This window comes from Gavia stellata, chromosome 4, assembly GCF_030936135.1.
Source record: "Gavia stellata isolate bGavSte3 chromosome 4, bGavSte3.hap2, whole genome shotgun sequence".
NCBI classification, from domain to species: Eukaryota; Metazoa; Chordata; class Aves; order Gaviiformes; family Gaviidae; genus Gavia; species Gavia stellata.
Genome location: NC_082597.1, coordinates 23197253 through 23219306, shown reverse-complemented (window position 1 = coordinate 23219306; position 22054 = coordinate 23197253). Strand labels below are relative to the sequence as shown.

Here is a 22054-nt window from a genome sequence, read left to right as displayed (position 1 = left end):
ATCTAACTGGTTATATGATAATCATTTAGACATAAGACCTTTTTTAATCCTTCCCCAACATATTAAATTGCTAGGCAATTAACGGGATTTGAGGCTTTCCATAATCTTCATGAAGTCTACACAGGCATAAGGATAAGTGTATTTGTGTCTGAAATCATGAAAGAAGAAAACGTTCATGTTGCTGAATTTTGTGTAAATTTTGTTTTTCAATACATCTCATGTTCTTCTTTTTTTTCCCTTTTTAGGTATTACATAGAAATGGCTTTATGGATCTGGACACTGAGCATTTTGAGCTCGTTTTGCGTCACCTTATCTGGAAATGAGGAACTGAATTTTTTTCAGAGTGCTACAGAGCTAAATCATCTAACAGTGGATAATGACACTGGGATAATCTATTTGGGAGTGGTAAATGCTCTGTATCAGCTTAGAAAAAACCTGAGTATAATGGGGTCTGTAGAAACAGGTCCAAGAAAGGACAACAAAAAGTGCACACCTCCCATTGATGAAAATCAATGTAAAGAGGCAGTACTGACTGACAATTATAACAAATTATTGTTGCTGAACAAGGCAGATAAAACAATTGTGGTGTGTGGAAGCCTTTTTAAGGGAATCTGTGCCATCAGAGATCTAGGAAACATTAGCAAAGAGAATTATTATGTAGACAGTAGCGGAGAAAAGTCCTTTGTAGCAAGCAACGATGAGAATGTATCAACTGTGGGATTGATCACTTCCTTGAATAATGACCGAGTGCTGTTTGTTGGGAAAGGGAATGGACCAAATGATAATGGGATAATAATCAGCACTCGGCAGCTCTACGAAAGGGATGGAAAAGACATTTTTGAAATGTATACAGACTCGGCAGCTGTTAAGTCAGCTTATCACTCGTCAAGCACACAACAATTTGTGGCAGTCTTTGAGGATAAAAATTATGTTTATTTTATTTTTAATCAGCAAGAGAAACAGCCTGTCAATAACCGCACACTGATTGCGCGTCTGTGCAAAGATGATGCCCATTATTATTCCTACTTTGAAATGGACTTGGGTTGCAAAGATGATGATGGTGCCTATGACCACTGTCATTCTGCTCACGTCACTACCCCAGGAGAAGAGCTGGCTGAAAGCATGGCTCAACAGAGACAAACCACGGATGCTCTCTCAGATGACAAAGTTCTTCTAGCACTCTACAGCAAAGTAAACAAAGATAACGGCTCTCTAAAATCTGCCATGTGTGTGTTTTCCTTGCGACACATCAATGAAAAGATGGAAAAAAACCGGAATGATTGCTACACTAAAAAGAATACCAGCTCATTTTACAAACTTTTTGCAGCAGAGAACCCGTGTGCATCACATGGACTGGTAATATCAGTATCAGTTTCAGAATCTGTGTTAGAATTAGTGGAAAATACACAACTGCATGTTTTGGGATGGCTTTGAGCTGAACTATAGTGAGATCAGATGATTGAAATCTCAATAGCTGGATTCATTATAGAAATGGAATGTGGTTGGGAGGGTTGCAGAACAGGTCAAGCAAGAAGTGGCAAGATAATCATAATATTGAGTGTTTTAAAAAAGATTTGATGTCTTCTGAAAGATTAATATTGGTTCTATAAATGCATTTCTTTTAAAGGGTTCCTTCTGGTATGGAAATAACTGAGTCAAATGCAGTGCTTTGTTATGCCCATAATCAGCTTCCGGATGATCACTATAGACAATTCTGGTCTCAGCCAACGTATCTATAATGTTTTTAAATGGTATTAAGAATCTTGTAGGTGATATCTGGAGTTCAGTGTTGTTTCTCACTTGGATCTGAATTTTCAGATAACTGGAAATACGTGCATTTCTTATATTCTGGTGGTGTTCATATTTTGCTTTGGCTCAAAATACTTCCCTAGCATGATGGCCGTCTTCATTTGCTTTTTATGGCTTGTCATTACCTTGGCTAGAAGGTTTTTGGAAGGTGCTGTTAACACCCCTCCAGATACTGTTCTTCAATTTATGAATGATTCTCTGGGAAGCAGTTTTCAGCATCTGTGTTGACTTTATGATGTTTCTGCCCACACCACTCAATCTATTCCCAAGCCCTACTTGTGCATGCCATTCATTACTGCAGCCAATCCTAAACTGGGTTGAGGAATTGAATCGTCTTAAAAATATCTCAGCCAGCTTTTAGGAGAATGTCTTAATTCCCCAACCTGAGAAAGTTACACACTTGCATAAGCAGCTGTTTGAGCATAGCTTGAGAAGTGGTGTGCTACAGTCCAGGGGTAGGAGTGAACAGCTGAAGAGATGGGGCATGGCAGTATCTTATGGTGGTATTGACCCAGAACCCTTCATCTCATGAAACCACAGCCCTCTCCTGCACAGTAGGTCGCTAGCACTGGTAAGAAGCCAAAAAACCACTTTTTGCTTCCAAACACCGGTGTTACTCACTGCAGTACCCTGCATCTGAGGTGAGCATCAAACATAGAAATCCTGAATGTGAGTAGAGCAGCCCTGGCTTCCAGCAAAAAGGAGGTGGGGATTTCAGATCAGAAGGACAGTCTCGTTACCAAATGTAGCAGAAAAGGCAAGGTGTGAAGGAACTTCCTTCTGGTGGCACTCCCTGCAGCTCAGGATTAAAGCATAGTGAAGAGGGAATGTGTTGAAGTTCATGAGACAGTTGCCAGTAGATTGCTTTTGTATGGATAGCAACAAATTAAGAGACAAAATGTCATTAAAAAAACAGTCTTCAACACAAAATTGGTCAGCCCAATCTATATGACTTGTTCATTTTAATTAAACAAACTGGTTACTTTTTAAACTCTGCTCCTATAATGAAACAGAAACAAAAAAATTTCTCTCCCCATGTCTCCTGGAAAGTGAAAGCATTAAAGCAGTTTGTAATTATCAGGCTGCTTTCTGATTGCTGCCTGTCGGCTGGGGGAAAATGGCCAGACAATCCATTTCTCTCTTTCTACTCTTCTGTGTCTGAGGGGTATTACACTGTCTGGTAATAGGGTTGCACTTCATTCTTAGCTAGGAATTAGTGATCTGAATGTTTAACATCGCTCTGTATTGCTATTCCTTATTAGAATGCAAGCAAAAATTTCCCCTGTGGCTCTGAACACTTGCCGTACCTTTTGGGAAGCAAGAATGGTGTTATAGAGAAGCCAGTACTGCAAAAAGAAGGAATGAATCTCACGGCCGTCACTGTGGCTGTGGAGAATGGGCATACCGTGGCCTTTCTGGGAACGTCGGATGGCAAAATTCTAAAGGTAACAAACTGGACTTAAAAGACTGGAAGGTGTTTAAAAGGTCGTGAACTGTAGTGATAACATATTTCTGCTCTAAAAGTAAATGGGATTTATAAGATCGCATGCCAGGAGCAAATTCTCTTGGAACTTGGTATTTTTAATTTCAAAGAAGAACCACATTATTTCTGATGTACCTCAGCTATCCGATACAGAGATTGAATTAGCATCGCCTGAATTACACTTTTCCCGAAGGATTAGATACCTACTGAGAGCCCTATATAAACAGCCTTAGATAATCTAACAGCTGCTCTAGCCTTACCTCTATTCAAGCCCATACTAGTTTAAGAGCAACTTCTCATTTTGTAATCATTCTGACCATTCAGTGAATAGAGATGGCAATGCAAAGCCCAAGCTGGAGCTCTGCTAAATTCTGACTGTGTGGTGTGGGGCTCAAGTGTTCACGTGTTTGTGGTGTTAAAATATTAAGACTGTAACCCCAAACACTGTCTTTTGCTTGAAGGGGAGTGGTGCCCATGTGTCACTACGTGGTTTGAAATTTGAAGCTGAAGCTGTTGGTTACCATAAGGGAAGACAACAAATTTGAACACCTTCAAGTGCAAAGGCTCTGAGTTGAGAATTTTGATATTACAGCGCTAAAATAAATCATTATTTACAAAAAAACCCAATACAAATATTAGCTATTGTGAGCAGTGAGCAATTTCTTTTCGTGACTTTTATACTTTGCTTGCTGGTTTTGATGCCACATACTTCAAATTGAAATGTTTTCCTTAATGACAATTTGTGAACTTGAGTAAACACAGGATTTTCATTAATCACAGAATCATAGAATCATTTAGGTTGGAAAAGACCTTTAAGATCATCAAGTCCAACTGTTAACCTGCCAAGTCCACCACTAAACCATGTCCCCAAGTGCCACATCTACACATCTTTTAAACACCTCCAGGGATGGTGACTCAACCACTTCCCTGTGCAGCCTGTTCCAGTGCTTGATAACCCTTTCAGTGAAGAAATTTTTCCTACTATCCAGTCAAAACCTCCCCTGGTGCAACTTGAGGCCGTTTCCTCTTGTCCTATCACTTGCTACTTGGGAAGAGAGACCAACACCCACCTCACTACAACCTCCTTTCAGGTAGTTGTAGACAGCGATAAGGTCTCCCCTCAGCCTCCTTTTCTCCAGGTTAAACAACCCCAGTTCCCTCAGCCACTCCTCACAGGACTTGTGCTCTAGGCCCTTCACCACAACCCTTTGGGCTCGGCCATCCAGCCAGGGTTTTACCCAGCAAAGAGTGCGCCTGTCCAAGCCATGAGCAACCAGTTTCTCCACAGCAGGAGAATGCTGTGGGAAACGGTCTCAAAGGCTTTACTAAAGTCTAGGAAGACTATATCCACAGCCTTTCCCTCATCCACTAAGCAGGTCATCTTGTCATAGAAGGAAATCAGATTAGTCAAGCAGGACCTGCCTTTCACAAACCCCTGCTGACTGGGCCTGATCCCCTGGGTGTCCTGTACATGCCTCACGATGACACTCAAGATAATTGCTCCATAACCTTCCCTGGCACCGAGGTCAGGCTGACAGGCCTGTAGTTCCCCGGATCCTCCTTCCAGCCCTTCTTGTAGATGGGCATCACATTTGCTAACCTCCAGTCAGCTGGGACCTCCCCGGTTAGCCAGGACTGCTGATAAATGATTGAAAGTGGTTTGGTGAGCATTTCCACCACCTCCCTCCATACCCTTGGGTGGATTCCATCTGGTCCCATAGACTTGTGGGTGTTTAAGTGGTGTAGCAGGTCTCTAACCATTTCCGCTTGGATTGTGGGGGCTTCATTCTGCTCCCCATCCCTATCAACCATCACAGGGGGCTGGGTACCTGGAGAACAACTGGTCTTACTATTAAAGACTGAGGCAAAGAAGACACTGAGTACCTCAGCATTTTCCTCATCCTTTGTCACTGTGTTTCCCCCCACATCCAGTAAAGGATGGAGATTCTCCTTAGCCTTCCTTTTGTTGCTAATGTATTTATAGAAAAACATTTTATTGTCTTCTACAGCAATAGGCAGATATAATGATATTTGGGAAAAAAAAGCAACATTAACCACCTTTCTTTCATCCATGACATAGGTGTTCCTGTCATCCACTGCAACTGAGTACAGCTCTCTTAGTATTGAACTAAACAAACCCATAAAGAATGACCTGGTCCTTGACCAAACCCAAGAAAATCTGTATGTGATGACCACAAACAAGGTAATGTATCCTGTTTGCGTTAAGGACCAGGTCCGCTTTCACTTTCTCTGCAACTTTACCTGAGATTTGTACATTTCTCAGTTGTTCCTGGAAGTCACCCCATTTGGTGGGGCCCCGCTCTGTATGTATGAAGACCTTTCTCAAGCCCAAGCTGATGGACTTGATTGTTGTGACTTGGAGAACTGTTAAATCCTTGATGCTTAGCAATTGGGAATGGGAAGTGAGTTCACCTCTAAAGCTGTCTTATGGCGTTTGTGAGAAGGATGAAGTTGAGATGTTTGGCACTAGCACGCCACGGGGTCAGGCAGCCCTAGCGCTCAGTGTGGTGTCCATGGGGTACCAGTGGATGCTCTAGATGCCATCGGTCCTTTTCAAAACTACTTCAGGTTTTAGGATGCTGGTGGCTGACATAATAGCATTTAGACATCTGTAAGGCCACCAGTTTTCATGGGTCTTGCTGTCAAAAACTAAGAAGCAATGGAGAGAATTACAACTTTGGGAAGCACTTTTGTTCGAGCTTCTGCTAGAACTGAGCAAGCACAGCAGAAAAGGTCAGACTTTGCTACAAAAGGCACAGGCAGTCTTCTAGGTTCCTCTTCTCTGTGCTGGCAGCCGAGGCACAATGGAGGTTTGTAAAGAAAGAAAGTAAAAAAAGTAAGTAGGAGATGAGAGGGATGCCAGATTTCTCCTTCACCTCCAGCTGTAACCCTCTTCTGATGCTTCTCTGTGGTGGCTGGAGCTGCTAGCCTCAAACGCATGGTTCAGCAGCTCTCCAGGATAGGGTGGGTGACAGGCTGCGACCATCTGCAGCACTGACAGTGACACGGAATGGGACGTGGGAAACACTCTAGCAGCAGTAACACGGGGAGAATGAGGGGGACCGTGAAAGGACAGTATTTGGGGAAAACAGTGCGAGAAGAATGTTCTTTGTCTGTTTTATAAAAGGATTAATATAAATTCTTGCTGCAGGAATGTTATATTCTAGCTGAAGGTTTTCAGGCTAGAAGCCAAATTGGAAAAAGTGCCAGATAAGCGACTGATAAAGCATTTAATAATATGACAGTGTGTGAAAGAGATTACTTCATTTTTTTTGGAGTAGTTGATACTTCTCATTTGGCTTCTGTTCAGATCTGGAACAGAACTCCAAACTTCAACGTTGTCCACAAAAGCCTGGGTGGCCTGGCACCCTGTTTGACAAGCTGGCACGTTGCTCAAAAGCCCTGAGGTCCCCACCAGGCTATGGTGTGAGCTGCTGAGCAGCGTAAGGGGTGGCACCAACCTTGAAGGAAGACAAGTATTCTGGTGACAGTCTGCTTGAACTGGTAGAATTTAGGAAGGCCACAGACGAATTTTTCAGAGAAAATTTGCAAAAAAAAAATTCCATCACTACAAAATGTTTAAATTTAGAAAGTGGCAAATTTCTGCCAAAGAAAGGATTTCAGCTTAATCTTTTCCAAGTAGCTTTCATAGACACTGCGGTTTCTGAATAATGTGAATAATAGTTTTCTTTTACAAAACCTGTTAAGCTTAAATATGAATAACTAAAGTTGGGAGCTCTGTAATAGCATTACATTACTGTCATCTCCAGGAGTTAATTACAATGAGCAGTCCCACCCACTTTTAGAAGCAGATAGACAGGAGGAGAATGGAGGCCTTCGGAGCTGGGAGAAATGAAGTGACGTAAGCGAGGGGAGAAGAATAAATGCTGAAACGTGCACTTCTGGGTTAAGCACGGCTGGGAGTTGTGGGAATAGAGATCTCAGAACCCTGCCCTGGGAGTTAAAATGGTTTAGAGTTATTTAAAATAAGGTAAACAATAAACAGCAGGCTAGCTCCGCTGATAGGCACGCTTAATGCTAAGCTACCTGGCAGATGCAGCTTGCTTCAGCATTTGGAAATTAATTGCTTAGACTCTGTAAGCACTTGAGCAAAGTGAAAGTGATGATGCGGTGGGTGGTAACTTGAAGAAGCCTTTAAAAAGAAAGCAGACTGAAAGAAATACAGGGAAGAATGATACAGAGGTTAAGAGCCATAGTGAGAAATAAGCTCTTGCTTTCCTGTTTCACTTCTCCTCCCCTTCTCCTCCCAGCTTCTGCTGCTGTGTCAATAGCAGTGGGTGGCTTGGAGCAAATGCTTTCAAAAGTCAACTCGATCCTCCCTGCTCTGCTCCCAGAGCTTGGGCAGAGAGCAGGAGAAACCCCTTGCAGCTTCTTGGGGAACTTGGAAAGGAGTGTACCACCCCTGCCGTGCACACACTGGTTCATTGCAAGTGAACGTCACTGGTAGGATCCCAGATTCCTTATGGTACGTACCATGTTGGAAGGAAAGCAGAAGCCTGTGGTAGTCACTTACCATGATCACTAGCTTGTTTGCTTGTTTTAGCTTTTAGCACTCTGTTTGATTAAGAGTGCCAATTAGAAAATCTCTAAAATTAGTTTCTCTGCATTTTGAAGCTGGCTGTAAACGGAGCTGCTATTTTTTTTAAATCCATTAAGTTTACATAAAACTTGCAGAGACAGCAATCTCTAGGGCTTGTTTCTGCCTGCCAGAATTATGAAATAAATACTTTGTCATAAAAAAACCATTCACTGGATATTAAATTACTCATGGGTACCAGTTAGTGAAACAGAGTGCCAGTAACTCAGCTCCAGTTAGGTAAGAATCTGTGGAAGAAGAAGGGAGTGGAAAGAGGGCTGAAAAGGTAAACCTCTGTATTAATAAATGCAAGAGAACTACCCAATATTGACATTTTCCTTAACTGCGTCAAACTGAACTCTCCGAATGTGAAAGAAAAGGCCAAACTCAGATTTTCAAAGTATCTTTGTAATTGCCAGTTGTTTTAAATGAGCGGATAAGGTAGAAAAAAGAAAGCTTACATCTCAGAATTACTGTTGCTAGACTTCTTGCGCTCTTTAAAAGTAAAACATCGTCATTGACAAGACTGTATGTCTCGTTCTCCTCTTGCATCATTTCAGCAGTGTAACTAAAAGGGATGGTTGGGTGCTGGCTCCTTTTTCTGTGCACCAAAAAAAGACAAAATGGTTTATTCTCAGCAGCAAAGGAAATCAAAACCAGAAGCTGCATATTTACTGGGAGACTGAGACATGAGAACTGATGATGCTCTTTTCCCTGCTGCTTCCTGTCATAATTATTTCCATTTTCTTTCTTGAATGTATTGCATGGTGGAGGGTTATGCATGGAGAAGTGCAGTAACCCGAAGGGCCCTGGCTCTCTCATGCTTGCAGACTTTCTGAAATGCCTTCTGGCTAAAAGTGCCACTGACTCAGATCTCTGTGCTAGTGATATGGAGCGGAGGATATTCTGTTTAAAAAAATGATCTAGCCCGTACCAAGTCAGCCTTTTGAATATATCTGTCCTCCAGTAGCTGTTTCTTGAATTCAGAGAGTTGCAGTTTCTGTCCCATGGTGGCTGCTGTAATGCGGAATTCCAGAAGTAACGTAACTGGAGGAACTGAAAGCTCAATTTTTGTAAGACTTGCTCATGATTCTGGATTATAACAATGTCCTACATTACTTTGGAGAGAGATTAGAGAATATTGGAGTGAAAAAAAAGCAGGAAAAGTGTGTGAATTTGGACTTTGTTAAGGAGAAAATAACCAGACCCTGGTTTTGTATGGATTTTCTTAAAATAAAGCTGAGCTCTGATCATACTAATACAGGGTCAAGTATTCTGCTGCCACAGGTAACAGTGCTGTACAACCCTGTCCACAAACATTTCCATCTCCTTGTGCCTTCTTCAGATCCCTTACGGTTTGCCTTGCTTTCGGTTCTCCAGGTGCATCAGCTACCTGTGCAGGACTGCCACAAATATTCAGACTGTGAGAAGTGTACTCAAGCGAGGGATCCGTACTGTGGCTGGTGCGTGAGAGAGGGCAGGTGAGTACTGCCAGTGTTTTCTCAGGTGCAGGCAGTGGAATAGCTCAAATTTTGACACGTGCCGTGGGTTACTGCTCGGCATAGTGATCCAGCTTTTTGTACTCAACCTTATGCTCTTGATAGTGATTTAATTTTATCACACAGTCATCGATATCAATCTTCTATGCACACAAATAATTCCCTGTTGACTTCTGCAGATTTGATTAGTTTGGGAAAATATATACTTTTCTGATGGTACTGAAAATCAGTATGTATCTTCTAACTGCATTTTTTATCACTATCTGAACTGTACAGTCAAATATCCTCCCAGAAATTAAAAGAAAATTTAAAATTCAGAAAATATACCATACAATTTAAGTAGAGCAGGAAAGTGTAAAAAAGAGCATAAAAGAAAAAACTGTTCATGTCTCAAATAAAGTATATAGCTCAAATGCTGTTTTTATATAAACGTCATGTATCAAGAAGTGTAGCTGCACTGAACCCTCACCTAACTGTAGGAGAGCAGAAACTGGCATTTGGCTGACTATCTGCAGAGGTTAACTGAATTATTATTCAAACACATGTAAACTAGGACAGCACTGAACAGCTCTGGAATGTCTCTTCTTTGCACTCTTCATTGATTGGAGTGTCGAGAGGGAAGAGCAGTTCTGCAGCTCTCTTTTTGACTACTAAGTTAATTAACCCCTTGGCATGAGCGGTTGGGAATTCATGATTCTAAGTGCTTGCTGTTGGAACAAAGGGGCTATTTAATTATAGTATGCAGATTAATTTCAGGCTTCTAGCTTCCTGTCTGAAAATGTGAACTATCACATTAAGTTACCTGTCAGCCTGATGTGTAAGATAATATGGAGCACTGCAGAGAAACTTATGTGGTGCGTGCAGGTTTATGTAATATACTGTAACTCTTCCAGCCTGGGTTTTGGTTGCTGTGGATGAAACCTGGGGATTTGGAATATATGCCTCAAACTCCTCCTGGGCTGCTGGGAGTTGAAGGCCGTGTCATATATCATACAAAAGGCAATTTTCCCTAGATTTCCCTTCAGGTCTCTGGTATGACCACTGACCTCAATATCTCAAAATATTAATGGTCTCTGAGAACAGGCAAACATGAATTTTTGCATTTGCTAGTATTTTTTTCCAATGGGGAAAAAAAAGGTGCTAAATTTCTAATGTTTTTCTCATCTGCACCAAATTTTGTCTCATGAACACACTTAACTGTGTGTTTAGAGGATATGTTATATGACTGTAGACTCTGCATGTAAATGATATCTTTAAGGGTAGGGTTAACAGAACTATGCAGTAACTGCACTGTGTTAAAGCCCCTGACGAGTTAATAGTCTTCTGCTAGAGCAGCCGGAGATCCTACAGTGTTTTCTCCTAAACGTTGCACAGAATGGAAAGAATATGGATGAGTCTGTCCCCACACACACACTTACAGCAAGCTTTTGTAGCTACATAGGCAGCTTTTGCACTGCAGCATCTCTTCTTCCTCTCCTTCCTGTACGTGAGCTGGGAAAATCACGTCACTGTATTTTTGGTGATGTTGCACAACCCCTGTTGTCTTACCGTAATGGTAACGGTGGCCTGGCAGAGAGAGGTCTTAAATAGTGGCAGGAGTTAATGAAAACATTCATTACAAAAGTAACATTCCTAGCACTACAGTTTCCCAGGAGCTCTCCACAAACCTGTGTGCCCCCAGCAATACTTCTGTATTGCATTTTACTTTCATGAGTGGGGTGTCTTATTACTGACAACACATAGGTGTCTGCCACTTGACCTGCAGAAAAACTAGACTGTGCCCACTCATTCGGGGCTTTGTAATATATTACAATGAAGATTAATCAGCCTGGTTTCAGATGACCAGGCAATGGCTCTGTTCCCTGATGGCTCCTGTGCTAAATATTACTGCCTCTGTATGGGTTTGGGTTGTCTAATCCAAGGTGGTGTCCAAAATATTATAGGTATATGTTTCCCCACTTGCTTTTGACATCTCAAACCATCAATACTTATTCCTCCACTTATTCCATTAAAAGTTCTCTATTAGCAACCTGAATAGTCAATATTAAAGCAAATTCCCAGTCATCTTGTGTTGTAATTTTAGGCTCTAATCCTGAAATTGTTGCCTAGTTCAGAGAAAGCAGAGCCCCGCTATAATATTGCTTTGCCTTGGTTTCTGTTCCTGTTTTGTCAGGTGCACAAAGAAGGCAGACTGTGGAACAGCTGATAAGGAGAACCACTGGCTGTGGAGTCCAAGTGGCACGTGCATGACTATCATTAGTGCAGACCCTCTAAATATGAGTCGCAGAGCCCCTGCTAAGGTATGACAAGAAAATTCCCTACATGTTCTTAAAGCACTTTGATGTGACTACCAGGAAGATGAATATCGGCATTTCTTTATGCATGGTGGAGACTAGGAATGGGATAGTGTTTTGAGTATCTCAGTCTCTGGTGTTTCTCACAGTGCTCTTTCTTGCCTGCTGTTTTTGCAGGTTGCAGTTCATGTTTCTTCTAAGTGCTCTTTTTGACCTTCTCTGTAAACCAAAATGATGCACTAATATGGATGATAAGGCACTTACACTTATCTGAATACTATGAAAGTGTTGCACAATGTTGTATAACCCATAAAAAGTAATTGATAGGGGAGATTTCATGCTGCTCTTCCAGCTTACTGAGCACAAACTTAAGTAAGCAGCAAAGCTGTAAACTGTTGCTTTAAAATCAGCAGTGGATTTGCCTACACAGCAAAGTCTGTCTGGGTACATGGAGAAGGTAAATTCAGCATGCAAAACGACTCTGTGACAACAAAACTGAGTGTTCGAAGTGTGACCAGGGTTTCATAGCTTGCTCTAACTCCAAATGGAGCATGCCAGTGCAGACTGAGGGTTTCCTGGGGGTCCTCAGCAAGTAAAATCAGTAAAATGGCTTTTAATCCCTCTTAATCGGAAAGAAAGAGACTTTCATTCAAGTCACTTTAATTCTATTCCTAAATGATGTAAACAGCATTGTGTTGAATAAAAATGTTAGTAGAGTGTAACTAGTCCAGTTAAAATCCACACCTTCTCTTAGTTCAGATCTTGTCAACTTGTGTTGACAAGTCTCTGGTGTCTCATATTGGCATCTGAGGCCAAAATACCTAAAACCCCAAACCAAACCCAACTTCAAATGAGCGTTTACATGCTGCCTGTAACACCACTAATGCCACTGTCTCCTCGTGATTCCTTTACTCACCAAAAAACATTGCAGCTCATAACATAATGGACCAGTTTCAGTGAGAAAGGGATGATTGTCATTTCTACTGGCAATGCAAAATGGAAAAAGTTAAACTGTGTAATTAACACACCTGAAGCATTAAATCAAGGACAGCATCCAAAATTTAATTTCATTTTTTTCCTCTTTCCTTGCTAAGTTTTCCCATTTTGTTTTGCTTTTAGTTTCTCACATGCAGTCTGTATTGATAATTTCCTTGAGGAGGTTAAGATCTCACCATCACTCAGAAATCCTTTTTCAGCAGTGGGTTTCTTGCCATGTACATTGAGTCATGAGGAAGCCAATTCTCTGTTCAGCCCTTTCAAACTCCAGCTTTTCCAGCCCATCCAGCCTTGGTTTCATTATTCACTAGTAACACCTCAGGTTAATGTAATTTTAATTAAGTTTTTCTATTTACTGTTGCTAAACTTGATGCTGAGGACAAGAATAAAAGGCTTTGGGTGTGTCTGTACAGACATTTTTGTTCTGATCTAATGCATTAACAGGACAAGAGGTTTTCTTACCAGTTTAATTCAACATAGACCCAGCCTAGAAAAATTGGTAGAAGTATAAGAAGAAAAGGTTAGCAGATGGGAAGAAATAAAAATTCAAAAGCAGAACCATCTTCTGTGATACTAGTCAAAATATCACCGCTGGCCAAAAAAAAAGAGCAGTTGAAATTCTCTGGCCATAAATCTTACAGGGTCTTGGTTCATTTCTTTCAAGTATTTTACCCTTTTAAAATTTTGTTTCCAGGTGGAACTGACTGTAAGTCCATTGCCAACTTTGACTGAGAGTGACCAAGTTTTGTGTACATTTGGTGAAACAACCCATTACGCTCAATTAAAAGAAGGGGTTATTATCTGTGATCCACCCGATATAATTCCTCCAACACCAAAAGGTCAAGGTAAAGAAATATTGCTACACTCCATGTATAATAAAAGGAAAGAACATAGCCTGCTGATTCTAATGTGATGTTCTTATATGAGCTGCATACAAGTTTTTTTTCCTCTTCCAGTCCCTTTCCCCAAATAGTCTATTGCTGAACTTTGTCCATTTAAACATTTTGAAAAAAAAAAAGGTTTGCTCAAACTTTTTCCATTGTTGTATTTACAAGCTGTAGCATTCCCAGTGTTTCTACCAGGAACCTGAAACAGGAGCTTTGGCAGAAGCATAGACACGGAGCCAGAGAGGTGCTATTCTGTGTCCCAAACAAACAAAACCCAGCTACTCTAATCTTACCCTAATCACTCTGAGTTTTGGGACCAGAAGAAGTGCATATGTGCTTCAGATGTGAAGCTTTTCATCTCTGATGTCTTGGATTTGCTCTAGTCAGCTGTAGTTCAGTGGCTTGTGTTCTGGTCCATGTCACAAGGCTGTCCTTTCTCTCATAAAGCTTTCTGCCTCTTCTACTATGTGCCCTCCAGCTTCTGCAATAGTAAGTCCAGTGGAAAAATATGTGATCGTATAATTAAAGACTGTATCATTGTTCTGAACCACTGATTATACGCTTAAGGTCTGTTGCCAACCATAATTCTTGTGCTATTTCCTAGATAGTGCTTTATTCATGCTTTAAGTTCATACGTCTTGATGCATAAACACATGGAATAAAATGAGTTATACAGCACTGTTTATTATGTATCCAGTTTAAAAAACAAAAAGAAAAAAAAACCAAAAAAATGGGTGCTTTTGCAGCTTGCAGAGGTACCCCTGAGGATAACCCTTTTATATGTATCACAACAGCCATGAACTGTCAGAGCAGTACTTGGAAGCACTTTTCAAGATAAGTTTCAATTCTCTTAAGGCTGAAACAGATTCAAAATCCAGTTTTAGCTGCAGGAAGAGTAATGATACTAAAATCTCACTCTTAAGTTTTAAACTAGCTGGGGTGTGTCACAGTATCAGATTATGCTAAGTGTTAAAGCAGCACTCTTATTTAGGGCCAATTCACATTCCCTAAATATTTTGTAAAGCAGGACATAAACCAACTGGGTTGATAAACATGACATCTTGATATCTTCCAGCATAAAATGTGAGACTAGAAGCCTGTCAGGGATGGCATTAGAGTAACCAAGTCACCTAGAAATTATATGCCTCTCTTGAGTTTGTTGCACAGGGATCCATCTGAAAGGATGTTCAAAAGTAATATAAAGACGCTCAGAAGCTTGGCAGACACTTCAGCAGAAGGCAGACAGTTATGAACACAGGCAGTGCTTCCTGGCAGCATGTGACAAAAAGTCCTGAGCCATCCACTTTCTGTTAAGAAACGCTATTGAGTTTGGAAAAGTCTGGGTTACTTCAGTTGTGGTTGGTTCCAAAGGGAATATTTCTAGAGACAAATGTCCAAAGGGACATTTCTAGAGAGGAAGGATGCTTTTTCGCAGTCCCATTGTTAGGAAATCCCCTGGCATTCCTACCAGTCTGAAATATTCAAGGGGACCCAGTGCAGGCAAAGGTGACTTCCAGCCAAGCAGCTTCTTCAAAGAACCTGTTCAAGGAAAGCAGAGTCTGAAATTGCCCAATAGCTTGTGAAATAGCTTGTTACAAGGGCTTAATGATTTCTGCAAAAGGTATTTCAAACAGCTTCGCTGAGGAAAGCACCCGTTTCTGAAGATTAATTTTCCACTCTTAGTTCAGTAATGATCCAGACGAGAAGTACATTTGTGGAGAAATCATGTACGGTAAACTGAAGATCACAAGTGCCTGTGGTAACTTAGCGTTGCAGCCACTGTTGGGCATTAACCACAAAGATCACTTCCTTTAATTCACATGACGATGACAGTTTTAATCCACAAATGAAACAAGTAAATTTACATGCAGACATATTCATATTTAAGAAAATGTTGTATTTAAAATGACTGTTGTTGTGCCAGTTTTCATGTGTTCAATTACTTCCTTATTCAGTTTTCCTTATTCTTCTAGACTGTTTAAAATTCTAGCATGATGATAGCACCACTGAGAAACACTTCCATAAACAAAGCTGTTCTGTCATTTTGCTTTTTCCGTTTATCCCATCTCCACTTTTCTTCTGAAAACCACATGCTGAAAAATTTGCAAAGCTTAAAAAGACAAAAGAGAGCTTATAGATCTGAAGTATAACACGTCATGAGATCCAGAGTGTCAACAGTATAGTTAAATATTTGCGTATGTCCTGTAAAATAATAGAACTATTATCATTGTATCATTCAGCTCAAGAGCTAAAGAATTCAGCAACCACTTAGGTAATTTTTTTTTCTTTTTCTGATAGATCATGTTTCGGTTCCACTTCAGTTAACCTTTGGAAAGAACAAGATATTTTTTGCATCACATACTTACCCTTTTTATGACTGTGAAGAAGCAATGAATCTTTTTGAAAATCAGCCGTAAGTATTTCAGCTTCTTAACTTAGGTGTTTAGATCCTGTAGCATGGTGTTACAGTTAACTGGCAGCTGAGTTACTCAATCACTTTGTAATTAAGCCTTTGGCACTCTCAAAATTTGCCAGTGTCCAAATCCTTTTTCATAAAAAATGGTTGAGTTTTAAAATGGTTGAAGGGCACCAGGTGAGCCAGTAATATAAAACACATGGAATAGGAATATTCATGGCACGTATAATTAAAGGCCAGTTCATTGGGTTGCCATTTCTGTAGTTGCTAATGTATCTATATGTGAGCTCTGTGGACATCTGCTTACCTACTTGTTCCCTCAAATGATAGATTGGTGCTTTGGGTTGCGCTGCGTTCAGATGGGACAGTGAAAGCTGACTCTTCCCCCATCATCTGCCCTGCTCAAGATGTTGCTGCCTCAGGGCAGGCACAGCCAACCCAAACCCCACTTTGTTCCATCTTATGTATGGAGGTTGATCAAGATCATTTCCAGTCCTCTCAGACTTGATCTCAAAGTTTGTGCGAGATGCTGTGGATTTCTGATCCTTGCTCAAACATTTAAGGGAGAAAATAGCTTTTTGGGGTTCTTGAACTGTTCTTACTATGAAGTTTTCAGCTTAATATAGTAAGGACACTGTAACAGATTGATCTACCCTCCATGAATAAAGATGGAATTTCATTTACTTTTTTTGTCAATGGGGGAAGAAGCCTGACAGTTTGTCATGACTATCATGTTATATTTGTAGATGCTATTCCTGTGCAAGCAATAGATGGAATTGCCAGTGGGACTGGAAGAGACATATCTGTGAAGAGTCCTCTTCAATACTGGATGTGATTAAACAAAATATGGTACTGTTTAAAAATAAGATTATTAGGTTTTTATTAGAACACTTCAATATTTTCTTTGCTTTTTCCCTCGTATCAGTTTGTTGAATTAGGGATTTTAAAATTGTTCTAAAGTTAACGCCAGAAGTGTAAGATTTTTTTTTAGTGACAGTGCGGGGGTGGGAATTTAAGGGTGTGATTGAGGAGGGGCAGTGAGACTGAATAACTCCTGAAAGGATATTTTTGTTCCCTTTACTATTTTGCTTCAATGGGAGGAACAAGATTTCAAGGCTGGGAAAGATAATCACCCACAGCTTTGACATATGCTGCAGTCATTTTTAGCATGTCTAATTTGAAAGGGTGTAATCAAATCTGTCACTGTATTTTAAGCATGAAGTTCTTCAGAACAATCATTCCATTGTCCGAAGGCCATCAGAGCTTGTTGTGATAAGACTTTTTATTTGGAATAACGTATAAAATGTTTCTCTCCCCAGGAAGAAGAATGCCCGCAGTTTCTAAACCCTAACCCTCCAATAATACCTATGGAGTACCAAACAACAGTGTATTTTGAGGGAAGACATCTAGCTTATTATCGGGTAAGCAGATTAATTCAAAGCTAGCTGTCATTTGAATTCCACTTAAACTGCAACCACACCCCTAAACTAAAGCATTAGTTTGTGTTCCTTGGAGATCCTGCTCGTAATTGTTTTTAAAGAAGGAAAAGAGCTACAAATTCAAGTTTGATATAATATTGGTTACTGTGGTAGAGTCATCACCAAGACAGAATCAGAGCTGGACAAAATATTTTAACTACTAGATGTGGTTTTTTTTTTTTTAAAGAATGTAAGTTGGACCTACTGAAACACTTAACAATTATTTTTCTTCTAATGAAATGAGAGGAGATTTATAAATTGTGAATGTTTCATATCTTTTTTCTAATTAAATACTCACATTTTTTTATTCTAGAGTGACATCACTCAGTGTGCTTAATTCAGTTTTCACTTTTCAAAGAAAAAAGTGCACTCAGAAATTAAATGTTTCTTAGTTTGGATAAAACAATCTTTTGCTTTTTTTGTGTGTGTGAGTGACCATCAAACCAGAAGATCAGGTATTTTCTCAGCTGTAGCAAAGGCTTCTCTTTCTCAGTACTTGCTTCCAGAAAGTAAATTACAAAGCTTCTAATAAGCCAGAGTTTGACTCCAAGCTTTCAATTGTTTTATAACCTAGACAATGCATAAAATGTTAGTGTTAGTTTGATAAAAATGAAGCTTAAAAACTGCTTCTTAGTTCTTAGTTTTGTTCTTAGTTTCTGTTGTTTGTTTCTGTGTTGTCTTTGTGTAAATGTGAATTGATGATAGATAAGCTGGAGATTGCATCGATTGCTTTAACTACCAAACATCTATCAAGGGAAAGAAGGCTCTTGTTTTTTGAGTTGTTTTTTTTCCTTTGCCAAATTGAAGTACTGTATAGCTTACAAAGTCCTTCTATCACTTCTGGTACGCCTGCCAAGGGATGGAAAAGGGTAAACAGGTCTGGAGAGTAACAATGTAAGAAGGGTATTCAGAGAAGGGTAAAAAGCAACCTGTAAGCACTCCAATGATATGAAGACCATGCTGTGTATCACTACGCTATATATTTATCAAGACCATGCTATACAAACATATGTTCAGAAATAAAAATTTTTGCTTGGAGATCTTAAAATACGTGTAAACAAAGAAAAGCAATTTGGTGAATTTGATCTGTTCTCCAAGATGCCAGGACTGGTCCCTGGTAGGATGTCTGGCTGTGTGCAAGCTGAGGGACACAAGACTTGACCTAAAGGCCACAGCTCTCTTTGCTAAAAATGGAGAAGTATTCCAGAGAATTTACTCACATTTCTTTTGTTCAGCATTGTGAAGAGCTGTTTTTCTGCAGAAGAGGAAAAATCTTTCCCTGCTCCCTTGATATAAGTGGAAGAGCCCATTCTCTCTCAAGAAGAAATTCAGGGCAGATGCATAATCTAGATGTGCTGAATTTGACTTCTAGAGGACCCTTTTCCTCCAAGGAGGAAAAACAGCAGCAGGAGCCTATTCTGTGAATAACCACTTTAATCTTTCTGAACTACTAGTGCAGAAAGGGAACAAAAATGCTTCTGCTCTTTTTTTTTTTCCTGTGAGGTATCAGTTACATTTAACCAAGGCAGACACATCCTGTGGCTTGAATGCTTTGTCATGGGTAGCAGTGTTTAACAGTTTGCCTACAGACCAGACCTAGTATGCATTTATTTAACTTGGAACTGGGAAGGCTTACATGGAATTCAAGTCTCTGTAAGAAGTAAGGTGAATGCATAGGCCCTAGGCTGGAAAGATGCTGGAGAGCAATGAGCATCAAATGATGTCAGAATAATTTTTCTTAGGTGAGAGCCATGTGGGAACATCATCTCTGTCATGGGAGCAGACCCATATATCCTGGTACAGAGGTGCATTTTTAAGCCAAAGTAATAATGCCTTCAGTGCCAGGACTTGAATAGGCACACAGAGTGACTACAGCTGTATACACAGATCTCTAAGTATATGTGAAAACAGACAAATAAGGCATGAAATAGTTGTAATTGTATAGGCACTCATGCCTGTGGGGTCGTGCTATCTGAAGCAATAACTTTGGTTACTGAAAGGTCATTTGAGTAAGGGCATAACTTACACTCAGCCTTTGGTAAACATCTCATAGAGGGCAGGGTGGCTCAGGAGAAACCATGGATGGATATTTTGTAAGGGTTGGCCTGCAGCCCGAAGTCAAAAGAGCATGTGGCTTCTCATGTGGAACGATTTTGCCACAGGATATTCTGGGCATTACAGTGTGTTTGGAGGTAGCAGTCATGCAGCTTTGAGCACATTTAAGGTTGATTAGAACATTGGTATATATCCATTTTCCTCCTATTTTCCTTGCCTAAATTCTTGCTTAGAAAAAGTTGATCAGCAAGAATGAATGTTCTGTTGTCACTTTGAACTACTAGCTCTATTATCTTGGTTTAATCTGTGCTTTGCTTTAAAGGGTGATGCACAGCCTACCTAATCATGGGTGACTAAGTGCACTAGCCAATATCATGCATAGAAGCATCTCTGTTTCTAGGTAGAGATAAGCAGTGAAGGTTTGGGCTTACCCAGTGAGTAGGAGATGGGGACAGCTTCTAAAACTGCTATTGCAGAACTGAGGGTGGAAGAGTAAGCTCACACTTTTTGTATGCGCCTCTTAACTTGTGAACACTTACAGTACAATGAATAAATCTCCTTGGGAGGGCTTCTGCTGGAGGGAAATAGACTAAAGGAGGAGAAGCTGTTGGCTGTTTTTCTGCCTCTCCTTCCTCTGAAAGAATTTCAGTAGGAAGGAGAAGCAAATCCAAGCTGTCATCGTTCTCTTGGCAATAGCCTCATCCAGGACAAGTGGGCGAGGGGAAAGTTTCATACTCATCACTAATACTGCATGCAACTTCAGAGAGCCATTCTTCAGCTGAGTCCTTGAAAGACTGGCACAGTAGAAGAGACAGATATACCAGCATCGAGATAAGCTTATTAGCCCTCCCAAGATTTTCATTAAAAGTAATTTCCCATTTGGATTTGTCTTTGTCATGTGTGTCTGATGTGTAACCCGCTTCCCAGTGTTTGCTACATGTCTCCTCTTGCACCCAGACTGCTGAATGTGACCTTCAGCTCGAGATTGGTATAGCAACTCCTGATGTCAGTTTGCTCCCGGTGGCAGCTGTCACGCACACCGAAGCTCCCCTCCTCTCCCAGCACCTTCTGTTAAGTGTGTGGGAAAGCCTTACACAGCAGCAGCAGAATTTGAATACTTTTGAAAAATACATTGAAATATAGAGTAGGGAAAGCAAGGCAGCATTCCTCAAAAAAGAGATTTGTAAGGTGCTTTAAAACTTGGAGTATGTAGATGTTTTCTGTAAAGCAGAATGGGCTGTAAAACTTTCAGAAAAGGCTTTTCAGAGCTCAGTCAGTAGCTTATTTTCTATATGCAGCTTCTGAGAAGGAAGAAGTAAATGGTCTGTTCCCCTCTATAACATAAACCTCCCAGAGACTGCAGTCAGGCCCTTTACCTGGTTAAAGCATGTGCTCCTCCTCAGCCCCAAACCTTGGTGGGCTATTGTGTCTGCTACCCAAACTGTCACAGTGACGATGCAACAGGAAAGGTTTCCACTGCACTAATTAGATAAACCTAGTGGCCCGTGAGTTACCAGTGATTCCAGCATTGAAGAATTAGCTACAAATAAATAGGATAAGATCCTCATACACAAGGCTTAGGTGACAGCAGAAGACAACTCACTAAGCCTTGGAGCAGGAAAGAAGAATCAAGTAACCATTATATTTTTTGCCATGTATTCCAAGACTTGGGCAGTTCTGGACAAAACTAGGGACTAGTTCTTTACATCCACAGATGGCATCAAAGTGAAGTTCTCATGAAGTTCAACAAAGCCAAGTTCAAGGTCATGCACCTGGGTCGGGGCAATCCCCAATATCATTACAGGTTGGGGGATGAACGAATTGAGAGTAGCCCTGAGGAGAAGGACTTGGGGATATTGGTGGATGAAAAATTAGATACTAGCCAGCAATGTGCGCTCACAGCCCAGAAAACCAACCGTATCCTGGGCTGCATAAAAAGAAGCGTGGCCAGCAGGTCAAGGGAGGTGATTCTCCCCCTCTACTCTGCTCTCGTGAGACCCCACCTGAAGTCCTGCATCCAGCTCTGGGGTCCTCAGTACAGGAAAGACATGGACCTGTTGGAGCGGGTCCAGAGGAGGGCCACAAAAATGGTCGGAGGGCTGGAACACCTCTCCTATGAGGAAAGGGTGAGATAGTTGGGGTTGTTCAGCCTGGAGAAGGGAATGCTCTGGCGAGACCTTTTTGCAGCCTTTCAATATGTAAAGGGGGCTTATAAGAAAGAAGGAGAGAGACTTTTTATCAAGGTTTGTAGTGACAGGGCAAGGGGTGGCGGTTTTAAACTGAAAGACGGTGTGTTTAGATTGGATATAAGGAAGAAATTCTTTAAGATGAGGGTGGTGAGACACTGGAACAGGTTGCCCAGAGAAGTTGTGGCTGCTCCATCATTGGAAGTGTTCAAGGTCGGGTTGGATGGGGCTTTGAGCAACCTAATCTAATGAAAGATGTCCCTGCCCATGTCAGAGGGGTTGGACTAGATGATCTTTAAAGGTCCCTTCCAACCCAAGGTATTCTGTGATTCT

The 22054-nt window shown here is 40.8% G+C and overlaps 1 protein-coding gene across 1 annotated transcript in view; it reads left to right on the top strand.

Annotated features, from left to right (window-relative positions):
• Positions 1–252: 252 nt before the first annotated feature.
• Positions 253–22054, top strand: part of PLXNB2 (plexin B2) — an 80536-nt gene continuing 58734 nt past the window's right edge. The window contains exons 1-9 of the mRNA XM_009818002.2: positions 253–1356; positions 3072–3254; positions 5373–5495; positions 9291–9391; positions 11583–11709; positions 13394–13544; positions 15885–15999; positions 16749–16851; positions 17322–17423. Coding sequence (XP_009816304.2) covers positions 259–1356; positions 3072–3254; positions 5373–5495; positions 9291–9391; positions 11583–11709; positions 13394–13544; positions 15885–15999; positions 16749–16851; positions 17322–17423 — 2103 coding nt within the window. The 5' untranslated portion in view covers positions 253–258. The remainder of the gene's footprint in view (positions 1357–3071; positions 3255–5372; positions 5496–9290; positions 9392–11582; positions 11710–13393; positions 13545–15884; positions 16000–16748; positions 16852–17321; positions 17424–22054) is intronic.